This window comes from Amblyraja radiata, chromosome 16 (assembly GCF_010909765.2).
Source record: "Amblyraja radiata isolate CabotCenter1 chromosome 16, sAmbRad1.1.pri, whole genome shotgun sequence".
NCBI lineage: Eukaryota > Metazoa > Chordata > Chondrichthyes > Rajiformes > Rajidae > Amblyraja > Amblyraja radiata.
The window spans coordinates 14499168-14525412 of NC_045971.1; the positions used below are offsets into that span (position 1 = coordinate 14499168).

Below are 26245 nucleotides of genomic sequence, written 5' to 3' on the forward strand. Positions count from 1 at the left end.
ACTGAGCGGAGGTGTTCGGCGAAACGGTCGCCCAACCTACGCTTGGTCTCACCGATGTAAATCAGCTGACATCTAGAGCAGCGGATGCAGTAGATGAGGTTGGAGGAGATACAGGTGAACCTTTGTCGCACCTGGAACGACTGCTTGGGACCTTGAATGGAGTCGAGGGGGGAGGTGAAGGGACAGGTGTTGCATTTCTTGCGGTTGCAACGGAAAGTGCCCGGGGAGGGGGTGGTGCGGGAGGGAAGGGAAGAATTGACGAGGGAGTTGCGGAGGGAGCGGTCTTTGCGGAAGGCAGACATGGGGGGAGATGGGAAGATGTGGCGAGTGGTGGGGTCACGTTGGAGGTGGCGGAAATGGCGGAGGATTATGTGTTGTAAACCACTCAGTGGTTATCATTCTCAGCCTAAACGCCACACTCCAGCTTAACACCGATTTCTGCCCATTTCTAATCAATGCGAGCCAGTTCTCAGTTAAAGACGTTGCTCTTTCCTATGTAATTCAAATAGACACTTCCACGTGGCATAGGTTGGTGTAGGCACTGTGCCAGCAATGCATGGGAAGGAATGAAATGCCAGGTTATAAATGGGAATGAAAGGAATGGGTGGACAATATATGGGGAATGGTAGGTGTGGTGTCAGGGAAGACCCGGGGTTGAGAATAACTACATCAACGCACTTGTGGTAGGCTTCTTCTTCTTGCGTATGGCGTGCACAGCCTAAAGTTGTAGGACAACTTGTGCTAATTGATCTTATTTGATTGTGTACGCCAGGTTGATTGCATTGGTTGAAGCAGGGCGGACCACATGAAGGTTGCAATCTCCCACCCCTGTGGTAGGCTAAACTCACTGAAGAGGTTTATTTACAAATAAAATAAAGGGATAGTTAAGGTACAGTCCCTCGTCGTCCATGTAGGCGCACAGTCCCTCGTTGTCCATGGGCAATTGGAGGAGGCACTGGCAGTCTCTGGCTTGCTCTGAGCGTCCAAAGAGAGGTTCAGTTAGCAGGGAGTCCTCCTTATTTCTTCTCTCTCTCTCTCTCTCTCTTCCTCCAACTGGAACTGCCCTGGCTTTTAAAGAGTAGGGTTGACAAGGTGCAGGTGAGTTGCTCCAGTCTTGGCTAATTGGACACAGTTGTTTCTCCTTTGGCTGTTGCCTCAGCTCACTGTCCAGAGCACTGTCCAGGGTGCCAATGTTTTCCAGCAGGAGGCGCTGTTCATGGTGCTGGTCGTTATCATCTCTTGGCCTGTCTGCGGGTGACAGGGATCGGAGTGGTCCTTAGGGAGGATGCATCATAGCATAGGTAACACATGGAATACATATGGAATATGTAGATTTAGATTTGGAGAGAGAAATTCAGTGACAGGGATAGAGAGACGCCAAGAGTGATGTCGCTGGATAGCAAGTGGGTGATTGGTTGGTGAGTAAGTATTAATTTTTTCCATCTAAACTTTGTAGAGGTTTAAGTCAGGGTTAGAATATTACAATCAAATATGTTAAGTTAACTATTTATTTAGATGTACTGTAACTACAAGTAATTATTGAACAAAATGTTTAAACTAATAAAGTGTATAAAATAACACTAGTCTAAATGTAGCAGGGAAGTTTGAGCAGTAGACTGTAGAATGAGGGAGTTTCTAGATCGGAAAATGGTCCCATGTCAATAGAGTAAGAGTCATACAGCATAGAAACAGGGTCTTCGGCCCAACATGCCCACGCCCACGCAAACCAACATGCCCCTTCTAAACTAGTCCCACCTGCCTGCATTTGGCCCATATCCCTCTAAACCTATCCAATCCATGTACCTGTCTAAATGCTTCTTAAACATTGCAATAGTACCTGCCTCAACTACCTCCTCCAGCAGCTCGTTACATATACCCACCACCCTTTGTGTAAAAAAAGTCACCTCTCGGGTTCCTATTAAATCAACCAACCCCCCCCCCCCCCCCCCCCCTTAAACCTACAGTATATTGTCATTGAGTACAAGCCCATGGGGCTCAGTAGCCTCTACTTTTATAATGGGGTTCCACGAGGTTGAGAACTCACTGTCCCTTACTTTCAGCTGCATGAATTAATGATAGGTTTAAATAATTGGGCATGATGCAGAAGTTTCCAGTGGGTACAAAAATTATCCATGTGGATGATAAGGGGGAAAGCTTTGGATGCTAGTAAAATATAGATGATCTGGTCATCTGGGTAGAAAAGTGGCAAATAACATTTAATCCAGGAGGGATTGCTTTGAGGATATGCAATAAGACAATGGTATACAAAGCATGTGACAAAGGCCAGAGAGGCGTAGAGCAGAAGAAGGATTTTGTAGTATGTGTCCACAAATCCTTAGGTCAGGCAGGTAATAAGGTGGCCAAAAAATAGCGTCTTGGATGTTTTCTTATATTGGTCAATGGGTACAATAGCAGGGAGGTTATGCTAGAAGCACGCAGAATGTTTGTTAAATCGTAGTGTAGCACAATTACACTTCTAATCAACACATTGTGGGAAAGATGTGATGACACTGGAAAAGGTACAAATGAAATTTATGAGGTTATTGCCGAGACCGAATCGTTACCTATGAGGAAATATTGGATGGGGTTGGAGTTCGGTTTCATCATCTACATACTCTTGTATCTCTGAGGACTCCAGAACCAAGGCTAGAAGGTGGGGTTCGGTTAGGAGGCTCTTTTTCAACCCTTACAGACAATAGAAAAGCTGATCTACTTCTGTGTCATAACATTTCTAAGATTTTATGATAATAATTTTCATGTAACCATGAAGATATATTTAAGAGGGAGTTAGATGTGGCCCTTATGGCTAAAGGGATCAGGGGGTATGGAGAGAAGGCAGGTACGGGATATTGAATTGGATGATCAGCCATGATCATATTGAATGGCGGTGCAGGCTCGAAGGGCTGAATGGCCTACTCCTGCACCTAATTTCTATGTTTCTATGTCTATGTTTCTAAGAACCTTTGTTTTCCACTCCATTTTAACAAATTATACTCTCACACATCTTTCTGAAGAAGGGTCTTGACCCGAAACGTCACCAATTCCTTCTCTGCAGAGATGCTGCCTGTCCCACTGAGTTACTCCAGCATTTTGTGTCTATCGTCAGTTTAAACCAGCGTCTGCACATCTAAACTAACATCTAAACCTGCCTACACCTTTATTCTTTTTTCATTAATTTTCCCATTTGATCATAGCTAGTAAGGCTAATATTTATTGCCTATCCCTAATTGCCCTTGAGAAGGAGGTTATCTAGCCTTTTGAGACGCTAATGAAGGTGCTTCCATTATTGCAGTAGGGAGGGTGTTCAATGAGGACCGCAATGAGGAAAGATAAGGTTTAATTTCCAATTCAGTACGGTGTGCAACTTCAGAGGAACCTGCAGGGGGTGCTGTTTCCCTGCACTTGCTGCCCGTCCTTTATTATTTTTACAATAGACAATAGGTGCAGGAGTAGGCCATTCGGCCCTTCAAGCCAGAACCGCCATTCAATGTGATCATGGCTGATCATCCACAATCAGTACCCCGTTCCTGCCTTCTCCCCATATCCCCTGACTCTGCTATCTTCAGGAGCCCTATCTAGCACTCTCTTAAAAGTATCCAGCGAACCGGCCTCCACCGCCCTCTGAGGCAGAGAATTCCCCAGACCCACAACTCTCTGTGTGAAAAAGTGTTACCTCATCTCCGTTCTAAATGGCTTACCCCTTCTTAGTGGTGAGGTCGTAAAGGGTGCAATGGGAGTAGCTCGAGCAAGTAACAGCAGTGTATTTTGTGGATAATACACACTTTGACCAACCAGGCGATAGTGGTGAAAAAATGAATGTTTGTGGTTTTTCTAACCATTCCTGGTTGCCAGGATGGACTGGTGAAAAACAGTGTTTTTTCATGGAAGACTTTGAAGCCATTTCTCCAGTCTTTAATCTGATGAAACTGAAAAGTGCAACTCCTGTTCATAGAATATACCTGTAACAATACTGCAGTAAATGTAATTGAGTTAGTGGACATTATTTTCTTGGAGGTTTATTTGCACCATAATTCTGTTACTCCAATCAAACTAGCTTTGATCTATGTTCTCAAACCTGACAGAAAATATGGGAAATATTTTTTCCACTTCGCACTGGAGCAGAATGTACCCATCCACCCCTTATATGCACAGCATTCACCAATCTTAGGTGCAATCAAGTCACTGCTAATATCTGTGAAACCCCAGTACTCGTCTCTACTGTCCCATTCAGTTGAACAAAGAATCAACATTCTGAAAGAAATCCTAATTTATGTTTTGAAAAGTTTCCAAATAATGTTCAGTGTCATATTTAAAAATACAGATAAAGAAAATAATCTTCAATAAATGGAAAACATTCCAGGAACACAAAAATGCTGCAGGCAATACATGTCATTACCTACAAAATTAAAGTTATGCATTTCAATCTGAACAGCTATTAATGGATATTGCAGCATTTGCTCACTAGCATTGGACTTAATTTTCTCAAATGGAAGATATAAAGCAGAATAATTCACTGAGTTTACAGATGCAATCTTCCTCAAGCATAGGTCAGGTCAATAGGTGGCATTATAAATCAAAAGGCTGTAGTTTCAAGCCTCCTTACAGAAACTTGAGCACATTCCTGTACTGAGAAAGTGCAGACAACCTCTGCATTACATGGAATCATAGAGTAATACAGCATGGGAACAGACCCTTCGGTCCCCACCTGCTCATGCTGACCAAGACTCCCTGTTTACACTAGTCCCATCTGCCTGTGAAACATTCCAAATGTTTCCCATCCATGTAAAACGGGAGAGGAGTTGCGTTCCTCAAAAAAACAGTTCCTATCACAATTTTCCACAATGTGAAACGCCATCCACCCATGTGCCACAAGATGATAGCTGTAAGTAAAATAAAAACAAACACAAATTCCGTGAGAGTTAATTTTTTGCAGGATCTCAGATTTTTCAGTAATGATTTGTGAATTCCATAAGGATGGATTTCTGTTACCTGAACTGATGTTGCACAGGTATTACCTGTGTTGAACTACAAAACACACCATCATTTGTAAGATGAGAAATGGAGATAAGTAGTTACTGTAAAATATCTTGCAATGTTATTCAATTAATTCAATTCTGAGATGGAAAAAAACAACAGCAGATGTTAAAATTTGAAACAAAAGCAGGAAAATACCCAGAGTGCAATCATTTTCAAAGCATTGGGGATGGGGGTCGGGTATTGGGGATGGGGGTCAAGCATTGGGGATGGGGGTCGGGTGGGCAAGGGAGGGTGGGGTGCATTACAAAAAATACAATAGTAGGTTAAAACAGGTCAGGCAATATAGAGCATTGGAACTGATCATTGGTACGGTATTTTCAAGAAATGTGGTAAGAAAATGACATAAGCATGATAATGGAAAAACAAGGAGAGCAATTTACCTGACGGAAAATTCAGTATTCATTCCAGAAGACTCCAAAGTACCCAGTTGCAAGTTAACATATTGTTCCCCTACTTTATGTTGGGTCTCAGTATGGCAGTGGTGAAATACTCGGATAGACAGTCAGAATGAGAATAGGATTGAAAATTAAAGTGTCATGCAACAGGATAGTCAGAATTACCTCTGCGGAGTCCAGGTGCTCTGCAAAAGGACCATCCAATTTACATTTGGTTCGTCCAATGTAGAAGGGACCACATTGTCAACGCCATCTGCTTCACTTGGATTGAATATGGTGGTGGGAAGGAAAGAATGGACATGGGTTGCATCTCTCCTGGTTAACGTGCCATAGGATTGGGAGTGGATGGTAAGGATGGGCCAAGGAATCACAAAGTGATCAATCCCTGTGAAATGCAAAAACGGGAAGAGCAAGGAAGATGGGACCTGCAGTGGAATCATTTTATGAATTGGAGGAAATCATAAAGGATAATATGTTGAATGTGAAGGCTATTGGAATAGAAGGTGAGCTTCGGAGGAAATCTATTATTGTCCTGTCCTGGGAGAGAGGAGTGAGAGCAGACATGTACGAAGTCGAGGAAATGCGGTTGAGAGCTCCAACCACGATGACCGAGGAGAACCCATGTTTCAGGAAGAGGGACATTTCAGAGGCAACAGAGTGGATGCCTCATCATTAGAATAAATACAATGGAAATGAAGAATCCGAGTAAAAGGAATTGGGGGTTCAGTATTGATGTGGATAGAGAACTGGCTGGCAGACAGGAAGCAAAGAGTAGGAGTAAACGGGACCTTTTCAGAATGGCAGGCAGTGACTAGTGGGGTACCGCAAGGCTCAGTGCTGGGACCCCAGCTATTTACAATATATATTAATGATTTGGACGAGGGAATTGAATGCAACATCTCCAAGTTTGCGGATGACACGAAGCTGGGGGGCAGTGTTAGCTGTGAGGAGGATGCTAGGAGGCTGCAAGGTGACTTGGATAGGCTGGGTGAATGGGCAAATGCATGGCAGATGCAGTATAATAGTAAGATTAAACGCGAACTTACCAGTTTGAAGTTTGATCTGTATTTTATGAGGAGTTACGATGAGGGATTACGTGAAGAACCCGCTCAGTGCGCAGGCGCGGCATACTTCCAAGCAGCGGTGATAGACACAGTTATTTGAAGTAAACATAGTAAAGATAAGGAGACATCAATTTATTAGTTTGATCCATATAATGAGGGTGGGAGCGGAGGGCACGTAATCCCTCATCGTAACTCCTCATAAAATACAGATCAAACTTCAAACTGGTAAGTTCTCGTTTAATCTTACTATTTTACTTCGGAGTCACGTGAGTGACTACGTGAAGATTTCAAAGCTCTGTGATTTCAAACCGTGTAACAGTTTCATTTCACTCACTGCCGAAGTTCTTGAGGGAGGAAGTGTTATAGTAATCAACCAATGAGTCTATTTGTAGAAAAACACAATGGTATTTTTTAAACAATAACAACAAAGAATTAAGTTGCTCCCCTGGGCTTAAATTAAATATTTGCAGTTCGTAAAACTTTACTGCAAATAAACCAGGTTTTGCCAACGGCTTATTATAAAATTTCTGAATGGTCTTTTCCCCCCCACCATCCTGCTGCAGCCAGGATGTGGTCTATAGGCATGTCCATTCTTTCGCCGTCGACATGGATGCTGCCCTGGTGGAATAAAATTTGTACATGTTAGTGTTTATCCCAGCAGTTTCTAGCACCTGCTTGAGCCATCTCGCAATGGTTTGGCTCGTCACCCGACCATAAGGTTTTTGTGACTGACCCACAAGGCTTTTCATCTCCCTCGAATATTTTGGTTGTGTCTATGTAGGATAGTAGGTGGGTCATGGCACATAACCGTGGTTCTGGTGGGTAAGCCACGACTGGATTAGGTGTTCCTGGTCTGCTCTGTTTGATCAGTCGCTGGATAACGACAGATCTGGTCTGGAGCTGTGATCATGTTGTCCAGTCGCAATAGGTGTAGTGACTGGACCCTCTGAGCGGATATAAGTGCCATCAACATGAGCGTCTTTAGTGTAACTTGCTCGAGGCCGAGGGATCTGGCTGGTGGCCATTTCCTGAGATATGTCAGGACCACACTGATATCCCAAATATGGGTATACCTGGGCTTAGGGCTTGATATTGTAAATGCCCTTCATCAGTTTTAAAACCAGTGGATGGGATCCAATCGCCTGTTGTCCTGGCGCTGGTTTGAGATAAGCAGAAAGAGCACTCTGCGCTGTGTTGATGGCACTGTAGCTGATCCCTACATCGTGGTGTAGATAGGCCAGGAACTCCAGTATGTTGGTGGCTGTGGCTGTTGCGTATGTTGTCCCTGTTTCCTGGCAGTACTTCTCCCTTTTTTTGATGCTGGCTAAGTACTGCCTCTTGGTGGATGTTCGAAGGGATGCCGACATGGTGGTGATGGTTTGTTTGGACAATCCCAGTTCCAGGTAAGGTCTGCTCAAACTTGCAACCTAGGCGTTTAATTTTCTCATGGCATGGGTGTTTAGCTTACCTGGTAGGTAAGTAGCTGATAGCCAAATATGTCTTTCGACACACCATTGCCAAATCATGTTGACCAATTTGTCGCATGATAATGATTTTATGCCACCCATATGGTTAATATAGCCATCACCGTAGTATTTATCAATTTGTAACCGAACATGCAAGTGCTGCATATTAGATACATATGCTTTTAAACGATAAAAGGCGCCCAACATCTCTAGATAGTTAATGCCCAGTGTAAGTAGTAATGATGACGCTAGGTTAGTCCATCTACCACCTGTGCTGGATATGGAGTTAGTCGCTCCCCAGCCTTGAGCACTGGCATCTGTTTGAATAACTAAAGTAGGGTTAGTGATAACAATAGGGCTGAAACTATGCCAAACGTTTTCTGCCCACCACTGTAGCTCTGATATTGCTTCAGTGGGTAATTTCATGACACGATCATAGTGACCTGTATGTCGTTTTATTGCCTGTACCTTTGCTCTTTGTAAATTTTTGATAGTGCAAAGGTCCGAATTGTGTAGCCGGAAATGCTGCTACCATTTCCCCAATTACTCTTGCTACTTGTCGAATAGTTGGTCGCTCGTTGACCATTAAATTGTTGCATGATTGTGCTAATTCAACCATTTTTGCCTTTGGCAAGGTACCAGTCATATGGACTTAGTTAATTGTGAAGCCCAGGTAGTCCATGATAGTGGATGGCTTCAACTTAGATTTATCTGGATGTAGGACGAACCCCAGAGTTTCGAGGAGCTGTTTTGTAGCTGATACTGCTGCCACAGCCAATTCCATTGTTTTCCCTACGATCAGAATATCATCCAGATATGCCATGACAATATGTTTTTGTTTTCTTAGTATTGCCATGGCTGGGTTCAATATTTTGGTGAATAATCTTGGGGCTGAAGTTAGCCCATAGGGCAATGCTTTGTACCATCCAGATAAATTTTAGGTATCTGCGATGATCCTTGTATATGGGTACTAGATAGTAAGCATCTTTAAGATCAATGTTTGCCATGAAGTGTCCTTTGGAATTCAGTTGTTTGGCAGTAACAAATGACTCCATTTAGAAATGTATATACTTAACAAATTTGTTTAGTGATGTTAAGTCAATGATGATACGACAGCCACCATCTTTTTTGGTTTTAGTAAATATATTCGATACAAATTCCAAAGGTTCATGTTTGGTCTTTTCGATGACCCCCTTTGTGATTAGTCTCACCAGTTCAGCTTGTCCCTCACGTCTCTTTGACGGAGGGAGAAATACCCTTTGGGGCCAATGTTGAACTGGCGTCGTTTTTTCTGACATGAATTGTATTTTATATCCACTAATGCTGTTGAGTATATACTTGTCACTCGTGACCATACCCCATGCTTCTTTAAACAAGTGTAATCTCCCCCCTGTTAATAAAGCACCCTTATTCTCTATATGCTGGTAGGAACCAGACCCACCTACTTCCATGGTTATTGGCGATTCTGTTTCTTCATTTTCCTGAAGGTTTTGTTCTGACATGCTGGCGATGTTGGGGGGAGGCGCATTTTCCAGAGGGTCCGCTGTGGGCCCTGATCTAAAAAGATCTTTGGGGATAATGTGCGGACCCCAAGCGTTCACCAGTCCCATATTGCGGACGTCGACTGGTGGATGCCGTGGGGTGCTGCCGCTTGGGTATCGGAGGTCTTGGTTTGCTCGTCCTGGGGCCTGCCCTCATTAGGCCGAAGGTTTTTGATGCTTCCTCCATTTCCTTCAGTTTTTTATTGAGATCTTTCCCAAATAGCAGCGCGTCCGTCTCCGCAGCTGGGGCTTTACACAAGCCAGTAAATTTGGGATTGAAGGCAGGTTTTATGATTTCCCTCCGGAGATTGTTGATCTCAAATTGTGTGGTACACATTAATGCCAGCACATCCTGCTGGCAGGTATCCATCTCCGTGGTCTCCACGGAACGAGCAAAGGCTGTGATGGCCGACGTCAGGAGCCTTAGGATCCGCTGTAGCTTGAGTTCTTGGGTCCGGATGTGTGACCCCACATGCCCCCAGATTTGGCTGTTGACATTTTTTACTTTGAGGGCCTCACAGTTTTCTGGTGCTGTGTGTTGTTTCAGCACCTCAGCGAGCACCTTTTCCAGTAATGGTTTATTGGATAGATGGTTGATGCTGGCCGCCATTCTTGGTTCCAGCGGTGCTCCAGCCCGTGGGGTTGCTACAAAGCGGTCCATCACACCCAACAGCTCTTCCTGTTCCTGCACCCCTGGCATACTCCCGAATTCGTCCGCCTGCCCCTGTTCCAGACCAGCCCAGCCCTGGTCACCAATGCAAGCCTCCAGTAATGAGGGAGCAGAGGGCAGTGCATGAAACACTGTGGAGCGGGTGCCTGACCTCCCTCCGCGAGAGCGCTCTTACTGCGCATCTCGCTGGAGCTGCTCCAATAGCTGTTGGATGCAGCTCAGGCGGCTGTCTCTCCTCCATTTAGGTGGAGACATGTCCCCGTCCGACGAATCGGATGCCACCGGCCGGATACCTCTTCGGATGGCTAGACATCCAGCCCGTAGTTCAGGCACTAGCGGGACTGGGCTCGGCGCGATGATGGGGATAGCGGAGCGCCCGGTAATTGTTCCTACCGCCTTCTTCTGGAGCTTTTGTGCCTTGTAGTAGCGAGAGCGCCCCTCAAGCAGCGCGTCTCGCAGGCACCTGCTCCGTGAGCCGCTCCAGCGGCTCAGGCGGCTCTCTCTCCCCTCGTGCGGGTGGAGAGACGTCCCGTCCGTAATCGGGAACACCTGCCGGATGCCTCTTCGGGTGGCTATGCATCCAGTCCGCTGCTCAGGTACTAGCGGGCTGGCCTCGGCACGGTGTTGGGGAATAGAAGAACACCGGGTAACGCTCCTACCGCCTGTTGCTGCCCCCCTCCCCAACGAGAAAACGTTCCTCCTTGAACGGGGGACAGTTTTGTTCCAGAGCCTTTTTCTCTGCCTGTAAAAAACACAAGCAGAAAAAGGCTCACCTGTAAAAGAAACCCGACCTCAGGGTACTCACCTGACGGTCCGGTTCATTCTGTAGCGGGAGCGCCTAACTCCCGTTGCAGCCGCTGTTGCACTGCTGGCGTAATGCCGCGCCTGCGCACTGAGCGGGTTCTTCACGTAGTCACACGTGACTCCGAAGTAAAATGTGGATAAATGTGAGGTTATCCACTTTGGTGTAAAAAACAGGAAAGTAGACTATTATCTAAATGGTGGCCGATTAGGAAAAGTGGAGATGCAACGAGACCCGAGTGTCATGGTACACCAATCTTTGAAAGTAGGCATGCAGGTGCAGCAGGCAGTGAAGAAAGCGAATGGTATGTTAGCATTCATAGCAAAGGGATTTGAGTATAGGAGCAGGGAGGTTCTACTGCAGTTGTACAGGGTCTTGGTGAGACCACACCTGGAGTATTGGGTACAGTTTTGTTCTCCAAATCTGAGGAAAGACATTCTTGCCATAGAGGGAGTACAGAGAAGGTTCACCAGACTGATTCCTGGGATGTCAGGACTTTCATATGAAGAAAGACTGGATAGACTTGGCTTGTACTCGCAAGAATTTAGAAGATTGAGGGGGGATCTTATAGAAACTTACAACATTTTTAAGTGGTTGGACAGGCTAGATGCAGGAAGATTGTTCCTGATGTTGGGGAAGTCCAGGACATGGGGTCACAGTTTAAGGATAAAGGGGAAATCCTTTAGGACCGAGATGAGAAAAACATTTTGTGGTGAATCTCTGGAACTCTCTGTCACAGAAGGTAGTTGAGGCCAGTTCATTGGCTATATTTAAGAGGGAGTTGGATGTGGCCCTTGTGGCTAAAGGGATCAGGGGTATGGAGAGAAGGCAGGTACATGATACTGAGTTGGATGATCAGCCATGATCATATTGAATGGCGGTGCAGGCTCGAAGGGCTGAATAGCCTACTCCTGCACCTAATTTCTATGTTTCTATGAATGGCATTTTTACAAGAGGCAGAACAAGAGGATAATCAAAGCAGCTGTTGGAATCTGTGGGCTTATAAAAGATGGTAGTGGCCGGTCCATCTCTTGAGATGGAACCAGAATGAAAAGGGCAGTGTAAGAGATGGACTATGTAAATGTGAGAGAAATGTGGAAAATGGCAGCAAAACTAATGGCATTTTCAAGTTTTGTATTGGTATAGGATGTGGCACCAATTCATGATATGTACTAATGTCAATTAGGTACTAACTCTTGAAGCATTTCTTTATGTCCTGTCGCGGAAATTGCTCAAAACAATCCCATATTCAGCATCCACTGACAACACAGAAACCACAGAACCCGCAATCAGGAAAAGGCAATTTAAAGAGTCTGAAGAAGGGTTTCCTTCGCTCCATAGATGCTGCTGCACCCGCTGAGTTTCTCCAACATTTTTGTGTACCTTCGATTTTCCAGCATCTGCAGTTCCTTCTTGAACACAAGGCAATTTAAATATTGCCTTTTGATGCTAACGTTATTGAACTAACTTTCAACATCAGCGTATTGTTGAGCCATGTTCTCTTTTCATTGCCTGAAGTTTAAGTTCATTGAGTTCCTGAACAGGGAAAAACAATCTAATTTTCAAGGCAAACAACTCGTGGAAATTTTTCACAAAAAGAATATCATGAAAGTAATCTTTTTATTTGGTTTTTATTATATATTCAAGAGCAGAAAAGTTTGACAACATAAGATAACAGCATAACATCTGATAGCCATAGAGAGCCTATCGAATGGGTCGCGTATTCTGTTGATGAAAACACATTAGCAATACATATATATGTCCTTAATTCAGACACAGACTAGCAAGACATTCAATATCTGACATTCATCCTTCTAAAGGCCACTTTCGCAAAGATAGCAGAATCATCCCCCAATCTACATTTGGATATTTAGCATAGATTGCCTGGATGAAGGTTGATGCATTTGATCCCCCCTTAGTTGGGATTATCTGTTCATATCCCCACCCAAAGAGTTTCAGCTAAATTAGGTCTGGAACAGTGGATGCTAGGGCTTGGAGGGGGCCTAGGAATTGGAGCCAGAAAGGGATATGAAGGTAGATACTAAACCCTGAACAGAGAGGCAAAAACTGGAATTTAACATACAGGTAGGTGTACGTGCCACAGACTGTCCAAAATGTGCACATTATGAGGGATCCTCTGTAACCAATGTCATCAGCAGGTTCACCAATTGATATGCAAAATGTTCCAGAAACTTAATGGAAGAGAAATAGAAATCTCGATTAACATTTTTCATTCCTTTATTTGCATTATTTTTTCCTAGTCCCAGCAGACAGAATTCTAGCCCAGTGGCCATGGAATGCTAGTATAGCTGCCAGGAAAGAGTTCATATACCTACAAAACAATGAAGACATTACCCAACCTCAGAAAACAAGCATCAGCCTGATGTGACGTGCCCACCATTTAATGTTACAGTTTATATCTCATAGAGCAAGAATGTTGGTTCAAACACAATTTCCTGCAAAGTTCAATGGCTGGTCGAGACCCTTCTTCGGGTCGAGACCCTTCTTCAGATTGATGTTCGGCATAAATAAATTATTTTCCCCAGCGTAGGGGAGTCTAAAACTAGAGGGCATAGGTTTAAAATGAGATGGGGAAAAAATTAAAGGGGATTTGAGGAGCAACCTTTTTTACAAATGTATTTGGGGCGAGTTGCCAAAGGAAATGGGAGAAGCAAGTATAATTAATACATTTGAAAGTGTTGGACAGGTACATGGATAGGAAAGGTTTGGAGGAATATGACTCATGCACAGGCAAGTGCGACTAACTCGTGTAGGCAAGTTGATCGGCCGAGGTGAGTTGGACTGAATGTCTATATGTGTGCTGTACAGCTCTATGATGCCATGGGCAATTATTAAAATAGTGATTCAATTGATTTAATTAGAGTTAATAAACCAGATGCACAAATTAACTGAAAATAGACAACCTGAAATAAAGAACATTTAGGACTGTAAATGGCAACTTGGAAACTGATATTAACACAAATGGATTGCGGTTATTGCAGTTGTCTCATACAAGCAATTGCCTGTTTCAAATCTGTACATTCCAGACCGACATGCTAGTTCAGATAGCTGATAAATCCAGGTGTAAGAGAGCTCAATGGCTCTGAATGAACCACAGGGGAATTGACAAATCAAAAATAACTTTTTTTTTTTAAAGGATTTTTTTACCTTAGACAGTTGATGCTCAATTTATTCTATTTAAAATCAAGGTCACAGATTATGGATGCAAAAAATACGAAGGGAGATTAGATTAGATACTTTTATTGTCACATGTGAGACACAGTGAGATGCTTTGTCTTAGGGGAAAAGGGTTACAATAAGAAAATTGAGTTGTATTTTAAATTCAGTCATGATCTTACTGAAAGGTATAACGAGCCTGAAGAGTCACATTGCATACACTTGCTACTGCTTCATTTGTGGTCCTTATATTTACATTCCCATTTAGAAAAAAAAAATCATATTTTGTACTATGAGATGTGCAGGGAAATTAACAATAGTATGAAAAGGGGTAGAGTAGTTCAGATATAAAGCACTAGGTAAACCTGTATGATTTCATCAATTGCTGCATTGCTGTCACATTTACTGTCTCCTCGGTAACACATGCCTCTTGTGCAGCCCCCGCGGGATCCAGTTCTGCCTTACTTCCCCGCTGCAAAGGTACACCCAGCTTCTGTTCCAGCATCTGAAACAGCCTTTGGCCTTTCTCCCTCTCACTGCTGCTCAGGAAATCCACACTAAGGCCAAACCGTTGAGTCTGAGAAAGGTGCAGCAGAATCCAATAAATTGCTTGAGCATCTTCTGGTTGGAAATGATTACAAAGTATGACTAGGAATTCACCAAGGAGTCCAAATCCTATTTCGGCACAGAAGATGCTTTCTAAGAGCTGGGCACCTAAGGTGACAAGGAAGGCATATTTCTCTGGTCCTGTACAGTAGTATCTTCTCCAGTCACGGCTAAACTCCGCTGAGGTCCGAGGCCAGGAATCTGTGTACTGTGATAGGGGAAGAATTAGCATGTAACTGTCTTCATTGTACAGCAAAATGAATTAAAAGACAATCTTTTCAAACAATATTGTTTTAATGACAGGGACAGTCAAGCCCAACCAGTCTCAACCCCATTCTGTGGGGACATGGGTTTGTAACAGAAAACAAAAACCAGAACATTCATGGAGGCAACATGCACAGCATTTGTTAAATCAACACAGCTATACCTTTGAGAATGAAGCAGTGCACTAAGGTAGTGTGAATGGAGCTCAGTAACTGCAGTTGTCATTGGAGTAATGGGTGATAAACCTTAACATTGGGTATCTAAAAATCTTGCAATTATGTTAATGGATATATAAACAGTGATTGCCTCAGTGACAGGAATTGAAGGGAGAAATACTCTGAGCCTAGTGATGTAGGGATTGGATGAACATTCAAACAACAACTTGATGTTAAGAAGAATTGAGCTCTATTGCACTTGGATTTAACATCTACTTGAACTAGCATGTCCCTTGTGCTGCCCAGTAAATAGCATTTAGCAGGGACTAGTACACTGTTGGGGACCTCCATTCTAGGAGATGACCCTAGCATCCCTCCCATAGCAGATTTGGAAACTATGGGAACATAGATTCTATATAGAACATAGAAATTATCGGAGATTGGAGGCAGTCTGAAGAAGAGTCCCATCCCGAAACATCACCTATTCCTTTTCTCCAGAGATGCTGCCTGACCTGCTGAGTTTCTCCAACATTTTGTGTCTATCTTCGGTATAAACCAGCATCTGCAGTTCCTTTCTACACAAGCTGTATTAAGAAATACTTAAGACAGAGTGCTCCATTCATAGCTGCTGAGAGAGGTCTAGAAATCAGTTTAGAAGCAGTTATCAGCTTTGAATGTATCACTGTCTCTCAGGAATTTTGATGGGCTGAACAACCTTCCTCATAATTCTCTTGCACCATCTTGTGAGGAAGATCCCAATGATCAGGAAAAACATAAAAAGAATATGGCTGTAATGTGATGCATTTCAGAGAAAACAAAGAGAAAGATTATCAAAAAAGAAATTTAGAAAAGGCAGTAATACTCCTTAAAAGTTATTTATCGATTATCTAAAATTAACGTATAAGTGGCAGGACAGTTAAAACCATTTCCCATATAACATTTTTATATTGTAACTGCAGACTGCAGACCTGTTGGGTCTACTCACCCAACGCACCCGTTCCTTACTCATAGCCCCCACGTTCTCCAACTCAAGCTGTTCCTGAACGTAAGATTCCAGCACTCCCCTTGCCTTCCTCAGCAGTGATCTTTAAAAAAAATTCCAATTGCACTTGCCCTGCGTGTTGCAATAGCATTTCGCCCTCCCCCCTCTAGTCAAGCCATTGTGACATCATAATTTGAAGCTGGTCTGTTTGAAATTCAAAGACGTCATAATTTGAAGCTGGTTGGTTTGAAATTCAAGGTAATTAATCAGTAATGTCAAGAAATAAAGCATAAAATGTTCAGTGAAAGTGATCTCTGCCTCGAGGGGAAATATGTGAATCGGAATATGTAAAAATCTTGTGAAAGTTGGCATTTTGAATGCTTTATTCGCAAATAATGTGTCAAATATAGGATGAAATCTTCATTGAGGCTTGATTTTTTAATACTTTAATCAGTAATAATTCAAGAAAGAAGGCATAAAATGTTCAGTGAAAGTGATCTCGGCCTCGAGGAGAAAATGTGAATCAGAATGTAAAAATCTTGTGAAAGTTGGCATTTTTGTCAAATGTCAAATATAGGATGAAATCTTCATTAGGCTGGTTTCTGCTAGCTGAGCCATTGTGACGTCATCATTTGAAGCGGGTGGTTTTAATTTCAAAGTCTTTTCACTTTTTTAGACTAATCAGTAATAGGTCGAGAAATAAAGCATGAAATATTCAGATAAGGTGTTCCCGTCCTCGAATGGAAAAATGTCAACCGGAATATGGAAATTTTTTATCGTTACCGCATAGTTTTTTCACGAAGATGTAAAGACACACACATATACATACGTACAAGATCAGAGTTTTAATAAATATATGATGATGATATATGATATACAGCATTTGTAGAAATAATCATTTGGCCCTACATGGACATGCCATTCCACATCAGTCTCTCCTCGCATGTGATAACATGACTACGTACTGTATTTGGCCCTACTTACAGATGAACATTAGGGACGTACCCTTCATCATTAATATTGACCTTAGTTCCAATATTTCCAGGTGATCACAGTCTCAACAGCTTTTTGTGGAAGAGTACTTGAAACTTTCATTACCCTCTACAAGAAGAATTTGTTTTTACTGTTAGTCATGAATAATCCAGCATACATTTTAAGTTTTGCTCTCTTGTTTTGGATTTTCCCACCAGATAAATGTTATCGCTAACTTCCCTTCCAAATCTCTTAATCATGATAAATATTTGAATTAGATTACTTATTGCAGGATTCTAAGGATCAGATAGAATGTCATTGACTCAACACGCCAGAATCTCCTTACTCTGGTATTGAATACTGACCTTGGATAATTCCACTGGAACACTGGCCTTTGCACTTGTTACCCTGGCACATGAATTCCAGGGTTGATTCCTTGCTCCCAACTTGTCTCGCATTTCCAAGGGCTTCAGATGTGAAGCTAGCACAATATCCCTACAGAATATAAAGTGGTAAAATAGATTTTACTCACCACATTTCTTCACATTTCCATCTCTACGAATTTCTAAAATTTTCCCATGGCAAGCAAAGTTAAAAGGAAAGACACATAAAATTAAATAAGAATTACACTTTGAAACTCTTTAATACGGCATTCTGTGGACCAGCATGTTTTGCTGTATGTATAATGTCCCGGCGAGATGCGCCTGCCGACTGGAATGCGCCCCAGTAGGCCCGACTTGCCCCACACTCCTCCCAGGTGACTGTGGAGAAGCCGGGTGGTGAGGCTTGTCTGGGCCGCAGAAGCCTCAGTGGCAGCTGCGATGGAGGCCTCAGGTGTGTTAGGAGCCTCGGCAACAGGAGCCTCGGCAGCGGGAGCCTCGGCAGCGGGAGCCACGGTGGCGGTCGGCCTCGCGGTCGTCCCGCGATCAGCAGTCGATGAGCGTGAGGGAGGGAGGGAGGGAAGACAATGGGGACCCGCTGTTGGGGGACCGCCGTGAAGAACAATAGAGGACCAGGCGTTGCACGACCGCTGTGAAGAACAACGGAGGACCTGGCGTGCGGGGACCGCCGTGAGGGACGGTGGGAGAACAAAAGGGGACCCGGTGTGGGGGCACTCTAGTTTTATAATCCTCTGCCCAAGAGATAAGCCTGCATTAGTTTGTTTGTATTTTTGTTTGTTCCGGTTAAGGCACTGTGCACATGGCAGCCAGCCAACAGTCGCTTGTCTTTTTATTATTTTTTCACTTTGAATTTCAAGTTTTCGTGTACCATGTTGTGTGTCATGACTGTTGGCAGACCAATTTCCCTACGGGGATGAATAAAGTTATTTCGTATCGTATCATATATTACATAGATACATAGAAAATAGGTGCAGGAGGAGGCCATTCAGCCCTTCGAGCCAGCACCGCCATTCACTGTGATCATGGCTGATCGTCCCCTATCAATAACCCTTACCTGCCTTCTCCCCATATCCCTTGACTCCACTAGCCCCTAATATTAATTAACTGTATCTAACTAAGAGCGAACTAAGATCTGTATCAACCTGTGCTAATGAACTTACCAGTTCAGTTTTTGAAATCTCAGCCAATGGTAAACTCAATTTACAGCATTTACAAATCACAGAAACTTAGGTGACAGACAGTTCTTGGAACCTTCACATGACCTGGAGAGTGTCTATATTTAAAAAGAACAGTTGTCCTGCTCAGAGGAAGATGATCTGGGGCAATTTCTGCAATCCAGCATCAGGCAAGTCCAAAGCATGCCAGAATATAGAATTTCAACCAATCTTACCCATTTTTATGTATCATACCCACTGAATTCGACAGCAAATGTAAAAAACTTTATGGGGCTTTTAATCAAACTAAGTATTCTATTAACAATTTTTTTTCCAAATTAAAATAATAGAATCTGCCTCAGGTTGTCAGTAATGACGTTAGTGTTGAGTGATTTTTCTGGCACAGGACAGACACAAATAATTCTAAAGTGAGGGTAGAAAGCGAAATGTCAAATGTGTGAGTTATAGACAACATCAAATACTGCTTGGATTTGTTAAAATATTAAAAATATCAATTTCTACAAAAGCCTTGGTGAGAGACTTTGACTGTCTGATGCCAATTCCATCTGCATCCATTGCTACTCAATAGAGCTGCACAAAGGAGCTTCAGAACAGGATTTTTCTAATTACTGGGCTGACTCTTTCTTGAAAAGTAATTGCATGTTAATTACACAAATTAATTAATCGGCAAATAGGCAGAAAGTCTAAGGAAAGAGGGGTCACGCCACCAGCTTTAAATCCCAGAGCATGCTGTCTGATATATGCCATTCTGCTATTTACTTCACAAAAACAGCATTGTGCATTTAGCCCATATTAGTTTTACAAATATGTTAGATTTGCTTGTTAATATAAGCTCATTACGGAAAGCAGATCACATGCATAAGAGTGCAAGGACTCTAAATATGATCATGCAAATGTAATCCGAATTAATCTCTTTGCCCTGTGAGAACAATTTAAACTGGGATCACATTACAACAGGTAGTAATTTTTTTCTTAAAGACTTCTGAAATTTCAAACTTTAAACTTTTGCATTTTATTTTGCTTCTCTATTTTTTCCTTACTCTCAATCCAATTTCCATTTTCTGCATGAGATTTGACTCCAATTCATCTTGTTTCATTTTCTTTCGCTTCTCAATCCTGCAGTTCATTAAAATCTTCATCTCAAACACTTACAGTGCTGCCCTAAACTAATCCCAAATCACTGTTTGTTGTGAAATTAATCAGTACTCAGGGAATGGATGTGAACTAGCTTCTCAAGAAAGACTTGCATTTACATAGTGCCTCACGCATCTCTTTGAAAATACCCAAAAGCGCATTTTAGCCAAATAAGTGTTTTAATGTACTGTCACCATTGTAATGTAAGAAACACCAACATTCATTTTAGCATGTGGAAAGTAGGGAAAATTTGTAAGAGGACAGTAGTCAAAATGAAGTAAGTAACTTGTGCCCAGCAGGCTTCCAAAAAGAGGAATGTGTTGATCAGCAAATAAACTATTTTAGATAAAATTATGTAAGAATAAATATTATGCAGGACACCAGTGATACTTGCTACTCTTCAAAGCAATGCCAAAGGATCTTTTACCTATAAATGAAAAAAGTAGTACATTGGCTCTATGTTTAATTTAGTTTAGTTTAAAGATACAGCGTGAAAACAAGCCTTTCGGCCCACCGAGTCCACACCGCCTAACATATGCCTTGTACATTCGTTCTATCCTACACACTAGGAACAATTGTTTACAGAAGTCAATTAACTTACAAATTTGCATGTCTTTGGAATGTGGCGGAATATGGAGCACCCGGAGAAAACCCAAGCGATCACAGGGAGAACATACAAACTCTGTATAGATCGCATCCATAGCCAGGATTGAACCAGGGTCTCTGGCACTGTAAGGCAGCAACCTACCGCTGTGCCACTCTGCCTCCCTGTGGCTCTGGGAGCTACACACTTGCTGTTAATTCTCACCTGCCTATGATCTCCAGAGATGATGCCTGACCCACTGAGTTACTCCATCACTTTATGTCTCTTTTCTGTTAACAAGCATCTGCAATTCCTCATGTCCCCACAGGAGGCATATTACATGTAAGGGAGTGACAGAGGTACCAAATGTCCTTCACAAAAGATGTAAACTTCCCAATATATGAGCACCTACAACATCTGAATGCCAATTCCGTTGATAGATTTAGCATTACCTAAATTCTTCATATGATCCAACTTTCTGATGAATAGCCCTAAACTTGGCATCATTTTCTCGTTTATGTTTCTCATCAAGTGTCAAGGCGATTTGTAACTCCCGTTCCAGAGCCTGAAAATCAAGGGTCTCGCTTTCTTCCATTTTAACGACTGGAAAACAGAAAGGGAATTAATCGTTAACGTATAGATTGCGGATGGGGTACAGATGGGAGGTGGTACAGATGGGGGCACAGATGGGAGGTGGTACAGATGGGGGCACAGATGGGAGTGTACAGATGAGGGGGGGTTACAGATGGGGGTGTTGCAGATGGGAGGGGGGGTTACAAATGGGGGGGTTACAGATGGGAGGGGGAGGGGTTACAGATGGGGGGGGGGTTACAGATGGGAGATGGTACAGATGGGAGGTGGTACAGATGGGAGAGTTCAGATGGGAGAGTACAGATGGGGGTAGTACAGATGTGGGTAGTACAGATGTGGGGGTTGATGGCTGGACAGTTGAATAGGCATTTGCATAGACAAGGCACAGGAACATACGGAGTTAATGCGGGCCAATAGGATGACTATAGATCATGAGCAACAAGGTCGGCATGGGCCGGATGGGCTGAAGTGCCCGTTTCAATGAGTACAACTGTGCGCTCTAGTCTGAGGCAGTCCCCTGGCCTGGGTACTAGGATCCCCTCCTCTCGGCCCCATGACCCGTGCCCGCCCCTCACATCGGCCCGATCCCTGTGCACTCCGCTGGTGGTCCCTGCACCGGCCCGACCCACTGGGCTTGGCCGGCCCGGCAGCAACGCAAGGCGGTTGGCGTTGCTCGGGTCCGGCTCCTGGCCCGATCAAACCGGGCTCGGCTCCACTCGGCCGACAGCAACACGGCGGGGCGGTTGGCGTTGCTGGGGCAGGGGCCCCCGGGCTCTGCTCGGCCGACAGTAAGTAGTAACGCTGGGGGTAGTAACTCAGCATCACTGGAGAGGAACGGGCGACGCTTCGGGTCGAGACCCTTCTTCAGACTGAGTCAGGGGAGAGGGAGATACCGAGATAAGGAACTTCCTTAGGAAGGGGAAGATGTGAAAATGAGACAAAGGGGATGCGGCTCAAGGAAAATGAAAATAGATCATTGTTAGCTAGAAGAAGGTAACCACAAAGCAAACAGATATAAAATGTAAACGAGAAGAGTCAGACTGGTCGGAGAACTGGGAAGGGGGTAGGGATGGAGAGAGAGGGAAAGCAAGTTACTTGAAGTTGGAGAATCCAATATTCATACCGCTGGGTGTAAGCGGTTGGCGTTGCTAGGGTCCGGGTTCGGCTCCACTCGGCTCCGTTCGGCCGGCAGTGCCGCGGGGCGGTTGGCGTTGCTAGGGGCCGGGCCCCGTGCCCCGCCCCCTTGCCAGGCCACGCGCGTCGTTGCCTTGACAATGGGCCTGCTCCACTCGGCCGGCAGTACCTCGGGGCGGTTGGCGTTGCTCGGGTCCGCGTTCGGCTCCACTCGGCTCCGCTCGGCCGGCAGTGCCGCGGGGCGGTTGGCGTTGCTAGGGGCCAGGCCCCGGGCCCCGCCCCCTTGCCAGGCCACGCGCGTCGTTGCCTTGACAATGGGCCTGCTGCCACGTGACACAGCCCGGCGGCGGCCGCCGCTGAGCATGCTGGAGAGGAGGGGCTTGATAGGCCGCGGCCCGTGGCCTGGGCTCCGGCTGCGGAGTGGGCACCGAGCCCCTTGTTTGCCTGTAGATAGCCTTGCGTGTGAGTGGAGGGGTCTGCCGCCGCTGACGCGACTCAGGCACCAGAGGCAAGTAAGGCTGCATCTCTCCGTTGTTAGCTGCCCTATGGCGGCCGCAGTCGGTCCCTGCCGCTGGACCTGGCCTTGCCTCCTCCACCACTCCCTATAGCTCAGACCAAATCCTGGCAACATCTTTGTAAATCTTCTCTCCACTCTTTCCAGCGTAACAAAATCCTGTAGCAAGGCTATAACTGAAAACAATGCCAAATGTGGCCTCATTGATGTCTTGTACAGCTGTAACAAAACATCCCAACTTCTGCACTCAATATCCTGACTGATGAAGGCCATTGTGCCAAAAGCACTGTGATGCCACTTTCAAGGAACTATGTACCTGCACTCACAGATCTCTCTGCTGAACAACACTTTCCAAGGCCCTGACATTCACTGAAATTCTTTCCATGGTTTGACCTCCCAAAATACACCACCTCGTACGTATCTGTATTAAACTCCATTAACCATTCCCCCCACTCTTGCTCAACTGATCAAAATCCTGCTGTAACTTTTTGATGAACATCTTTCCTTTTTGCGATACCACCCACTTTAGTGTCATCTGCAAACTTACTAATCATGCCTTCTATATTCTCATCCAAATCACTGATATAAAGCACAACAGCAGTGGGCCCAGCACTGATCCCTGAGGCATACCTCTTAGTCAAAGTCCAAAAAACAATTGTTGAGCAATACTCACTGTTTCCATCCATGAAGCCAATTTTCTATCCAGTCAACCAGCTCTCCCTGGATCCCATGTGAGTGGCTCGAGGTTGGCCACTAGATTTTACAGCATGGAAGCAGGGCCATGCTGACAGTACAAAGTGCTGCAGTTTCTCAGTTGGTCGGACAACATCTGTGAAGGGAATGCATATCCAAAACACCTTCCAATTTACAGCACGGAAGCAGGCCTTTCACCCATGCTCAAAGCACAAAGTGCTGCAGTTACTGAATTGGTCGGACAGCATTTGCGAAGGGAATGGATATCCAAAAGTCTGTCCATTCCATTCACGGATGCTGCCTGACCTGCTGAGTCAAACTTCAGGACTTTGTGTTTTGCTCAAGATTCCCGCATCTGCAGTTCTGTATGTCTTCCTTGTGAAGAATGCTAGGGCAATCTTTATTTGTTTTTTCTAGATCCAGGCTCAGAGCTCTGGAATTTCGCCTTTTTGCCCCCCACTTTATTCAGCGTATGCATGTTATGTTTATAAATGGAAAATAGCAATCCGAGTCTCTACAGCATTTTGTATTATTATTCTGTGTAGGGAGACCAGATCCTCAATCATGGTCAAACAAAAATTTTAGATCAACTTGGTATAACTTTTCAGTGTTTATATTTTAATCGACAGGAGATGCAATAATTCATTTATACATTATAAAGTGTTTGTACTACTTATTCCATCCATGTACATCTAACTTTAAACATTTAAACCTTGAACTTATTTTCAAGATGTAATTGACCTTCTTATTTATACTTCTGTCAAAACCCAATGCACTTAACATTAAAATTAATTGTGTGCAATCGTCTGCTTGACACTTGACAAGGGTGACATGGTGGCGCAGTGGTAGGGTTGATGCTTTACAGCGTCAAAGACCCAGGTTCTATTCTGACTACGGGTGCTGTCTGTATGGAATTTGTATGTTCTCCCCATGACCTGTGTGGGTTTTCTCTGGGTGCTCCGGTTTCCTCCCACACCCCAAAGACGTACAGGTTTGTAGGTTAATTGGCTTGTTGGTATAAGTGTAAAATTATCTCTAGTGTTAGTTTGTGGGATCGCTGGTTGGTGCGGATTCGGTGGGCCGAAGGACCAGTTTTCGCGCTGTATCTCCAAACTAAACTAAATTAAACTAAAGGTACACAAAAAAGCTGGAGAAACTCAGCGGGTGCAGCAGCATCTATGGAGCGAAGGAAAGAGGCAACTGGATTAATGGACCTTTATGGTTAATGGTTAATGGACCTTCGATTTTCCAGCATCTGCAGTTCCTTCTTAAATAAATTAAACTAAACTTGGTTTAATGTTTATGTTGTTCCCTGTCTTTTGCAATTCTATATATATCAAATTCATTCAATTAACCTCTATAGATATATATAAAAAAGAGAGCAGTCGATGTTTCAGGACTAGACTTTTCATCTGGACTGGTGACTTACTGAAGCTGTCCGAGTTCCTCCAGCAGCTCTGCTTTTTTTGCTCCAGATTTCAGCATCTGCAGTCTGTTGTGCCTTCAATTATTAAGTGTATTCTTTGTCTACTTTGATTACTTAGTATAGTTAACCAGGCTTGACCTTATCTTTTGAAAGTAATTCTGATTAATCTTAATAATATTCTTGGTTTCCAGATGTCTTTCTGTTACATCCATATAAGTAAAGATTCCAATATCTTTCCAACCTGTAAGATATGTTGATGCTTTGCAAAGCCTTTCGAAATTTTTGCTGCGGAGATTGCATGGAAGGTGATACAGAAAGTACAAAACAGAGGAAAAAGAGGCAGAATGATAGTAACAAAGAAATCCGCTTCAGAAAAAGGTCCTCAGAGCGGCTCGCTGAGTACTTAAGAAAAAGAACAGAGAAAGCAAAAGATGCAAGACACCAAAAAGGGAATTCTTCTCCAAAACTCGGAAGTAGATCAAACAGACAGCACAGCAAAGAAAATATGAGTGTTAAAGGCATTATGGCACATGGAGGCAGAGTAAGCAGACAGCAGAGCAGGGAGAGTATAAATATTAGAAATAGTAATCAATCACATGGGGGCCGAGGAAGCCGATCCCGCAGCAGAGTGTTTGTTGAGGACAAAAGATATTCTAAAGATAACAAAAGAAAAATAAGCAGACACCCCAGCCGAGAGAGCTTGAACATCAGAAAAAATTCTGCAGGTAAAAGAGGTAGACTAAGCAGACAGTCCAGCAGAGAATCGTTATATGACGGAAGACACACTGCAGCACGCAAAAGAAGTAGAACCAGCCTGTCTGGCAGAGAGAAGCCGAGGGGTCTAAGCAAACACAGTTACAGCTAGAAAGAATACAAGTAGGCAATTCAGCAAAGAAAAGATTAATGCTAAGAAAATGACTGCTGGACGCACTTGGGATGCAAGCAGACAGCACAGTGTAAAGTGAGTAAGAAGAAAGTCATTACAGTGGACAGGGTGTTTGAGCAGGTGGCATGGCAGAGAGACTTAGAGAGAAGGAGATGTCTCGGCAGCCACAGAGAGCAAACTACAGAGGAAACTGAAATTATGGAGAAAAGGCACCGCACCAAGAGGAAAAGAGGCAAACGGCCCCACAAAGGGAAATTGGGCAGAGGCCCAATTCAGGTGAACTGAAGGAGAGGAAAGTAATGTAACGCAAGGATAGGATCATCATTTTGCGCACTTAGAATTAAACTACTGGAACTTGGAATCCACAAGAGAAACTCCTGCAGAAAGAAAAAAATGAAAATGACAATGTGTGCAAGTTAAAATGTAACGATGGTTTGATGTGTGTTGCTATCAGAATTTTAACTTGGGTTGAGGTGTTCGCTCATGCTTGTTCACCTTACACCTGTAAATAAATAAGGTCTGAGAAAAAAATACGCTTCTTTAATCTTGAAAGTTCCACAAATGGCAACAGTATGGT

General features: G+C 43.8%; 1 protein-coding gene and 1 long non-coding RNA gene across 3 annotated transcripts; one reads left to right on the top strand and one right to left on the bottom strand.

Moving 5' to 3' along the window:
* Positions 1-12589: 12589 nt before the first annotated feature.
* On the bottom strand, positions 12590-22404 carry ccdc103 (coiled-coil domain containing 103). 2 transcript variants are annotated; one of them, XM_033035156.1, is made up of 4 exons: positions 22111-22404; positions 20877-21027; positions 17497-17626; positions 12590-14966 (listed from the first exon to the last, which is right to left on the bottom strand). In XM_033035156.1, the coding sequence occupies exons 2-4, from the start codon at positions 21017-21019 to the stop codon at positions 14508-14510; spliced, it is 732 nt and encodes a 243-aa protein (XP_032891047.1). In that variant the 5' UTR covers positions 21020-21027; positions 22111-22404; the 3' UTR covers positions 12590-14507. The 2 variants fall into 2 exon arrangements, with proteins under 2 accessions (XP_032891047.1, XP_032891046.1); XM_033035155.1 differs by having other exon boundaries at positions 22139-22241.
* A 99-nt stretch (positions 22405-22503) lies between these two features.
* On the top strand, positions 22504-25342 carry LOC116981933. The gene is made up of 2 exons (XR_004414317.1): positions 22504-22661; positions 24974-25342. It is a non-coding gene; the product is annotated as an uncharacterized LOC116981933 (long non-coding RNA).
* The last annotated feature ends 903 nt before the right edge of the window (positions 25343-26245 follow it).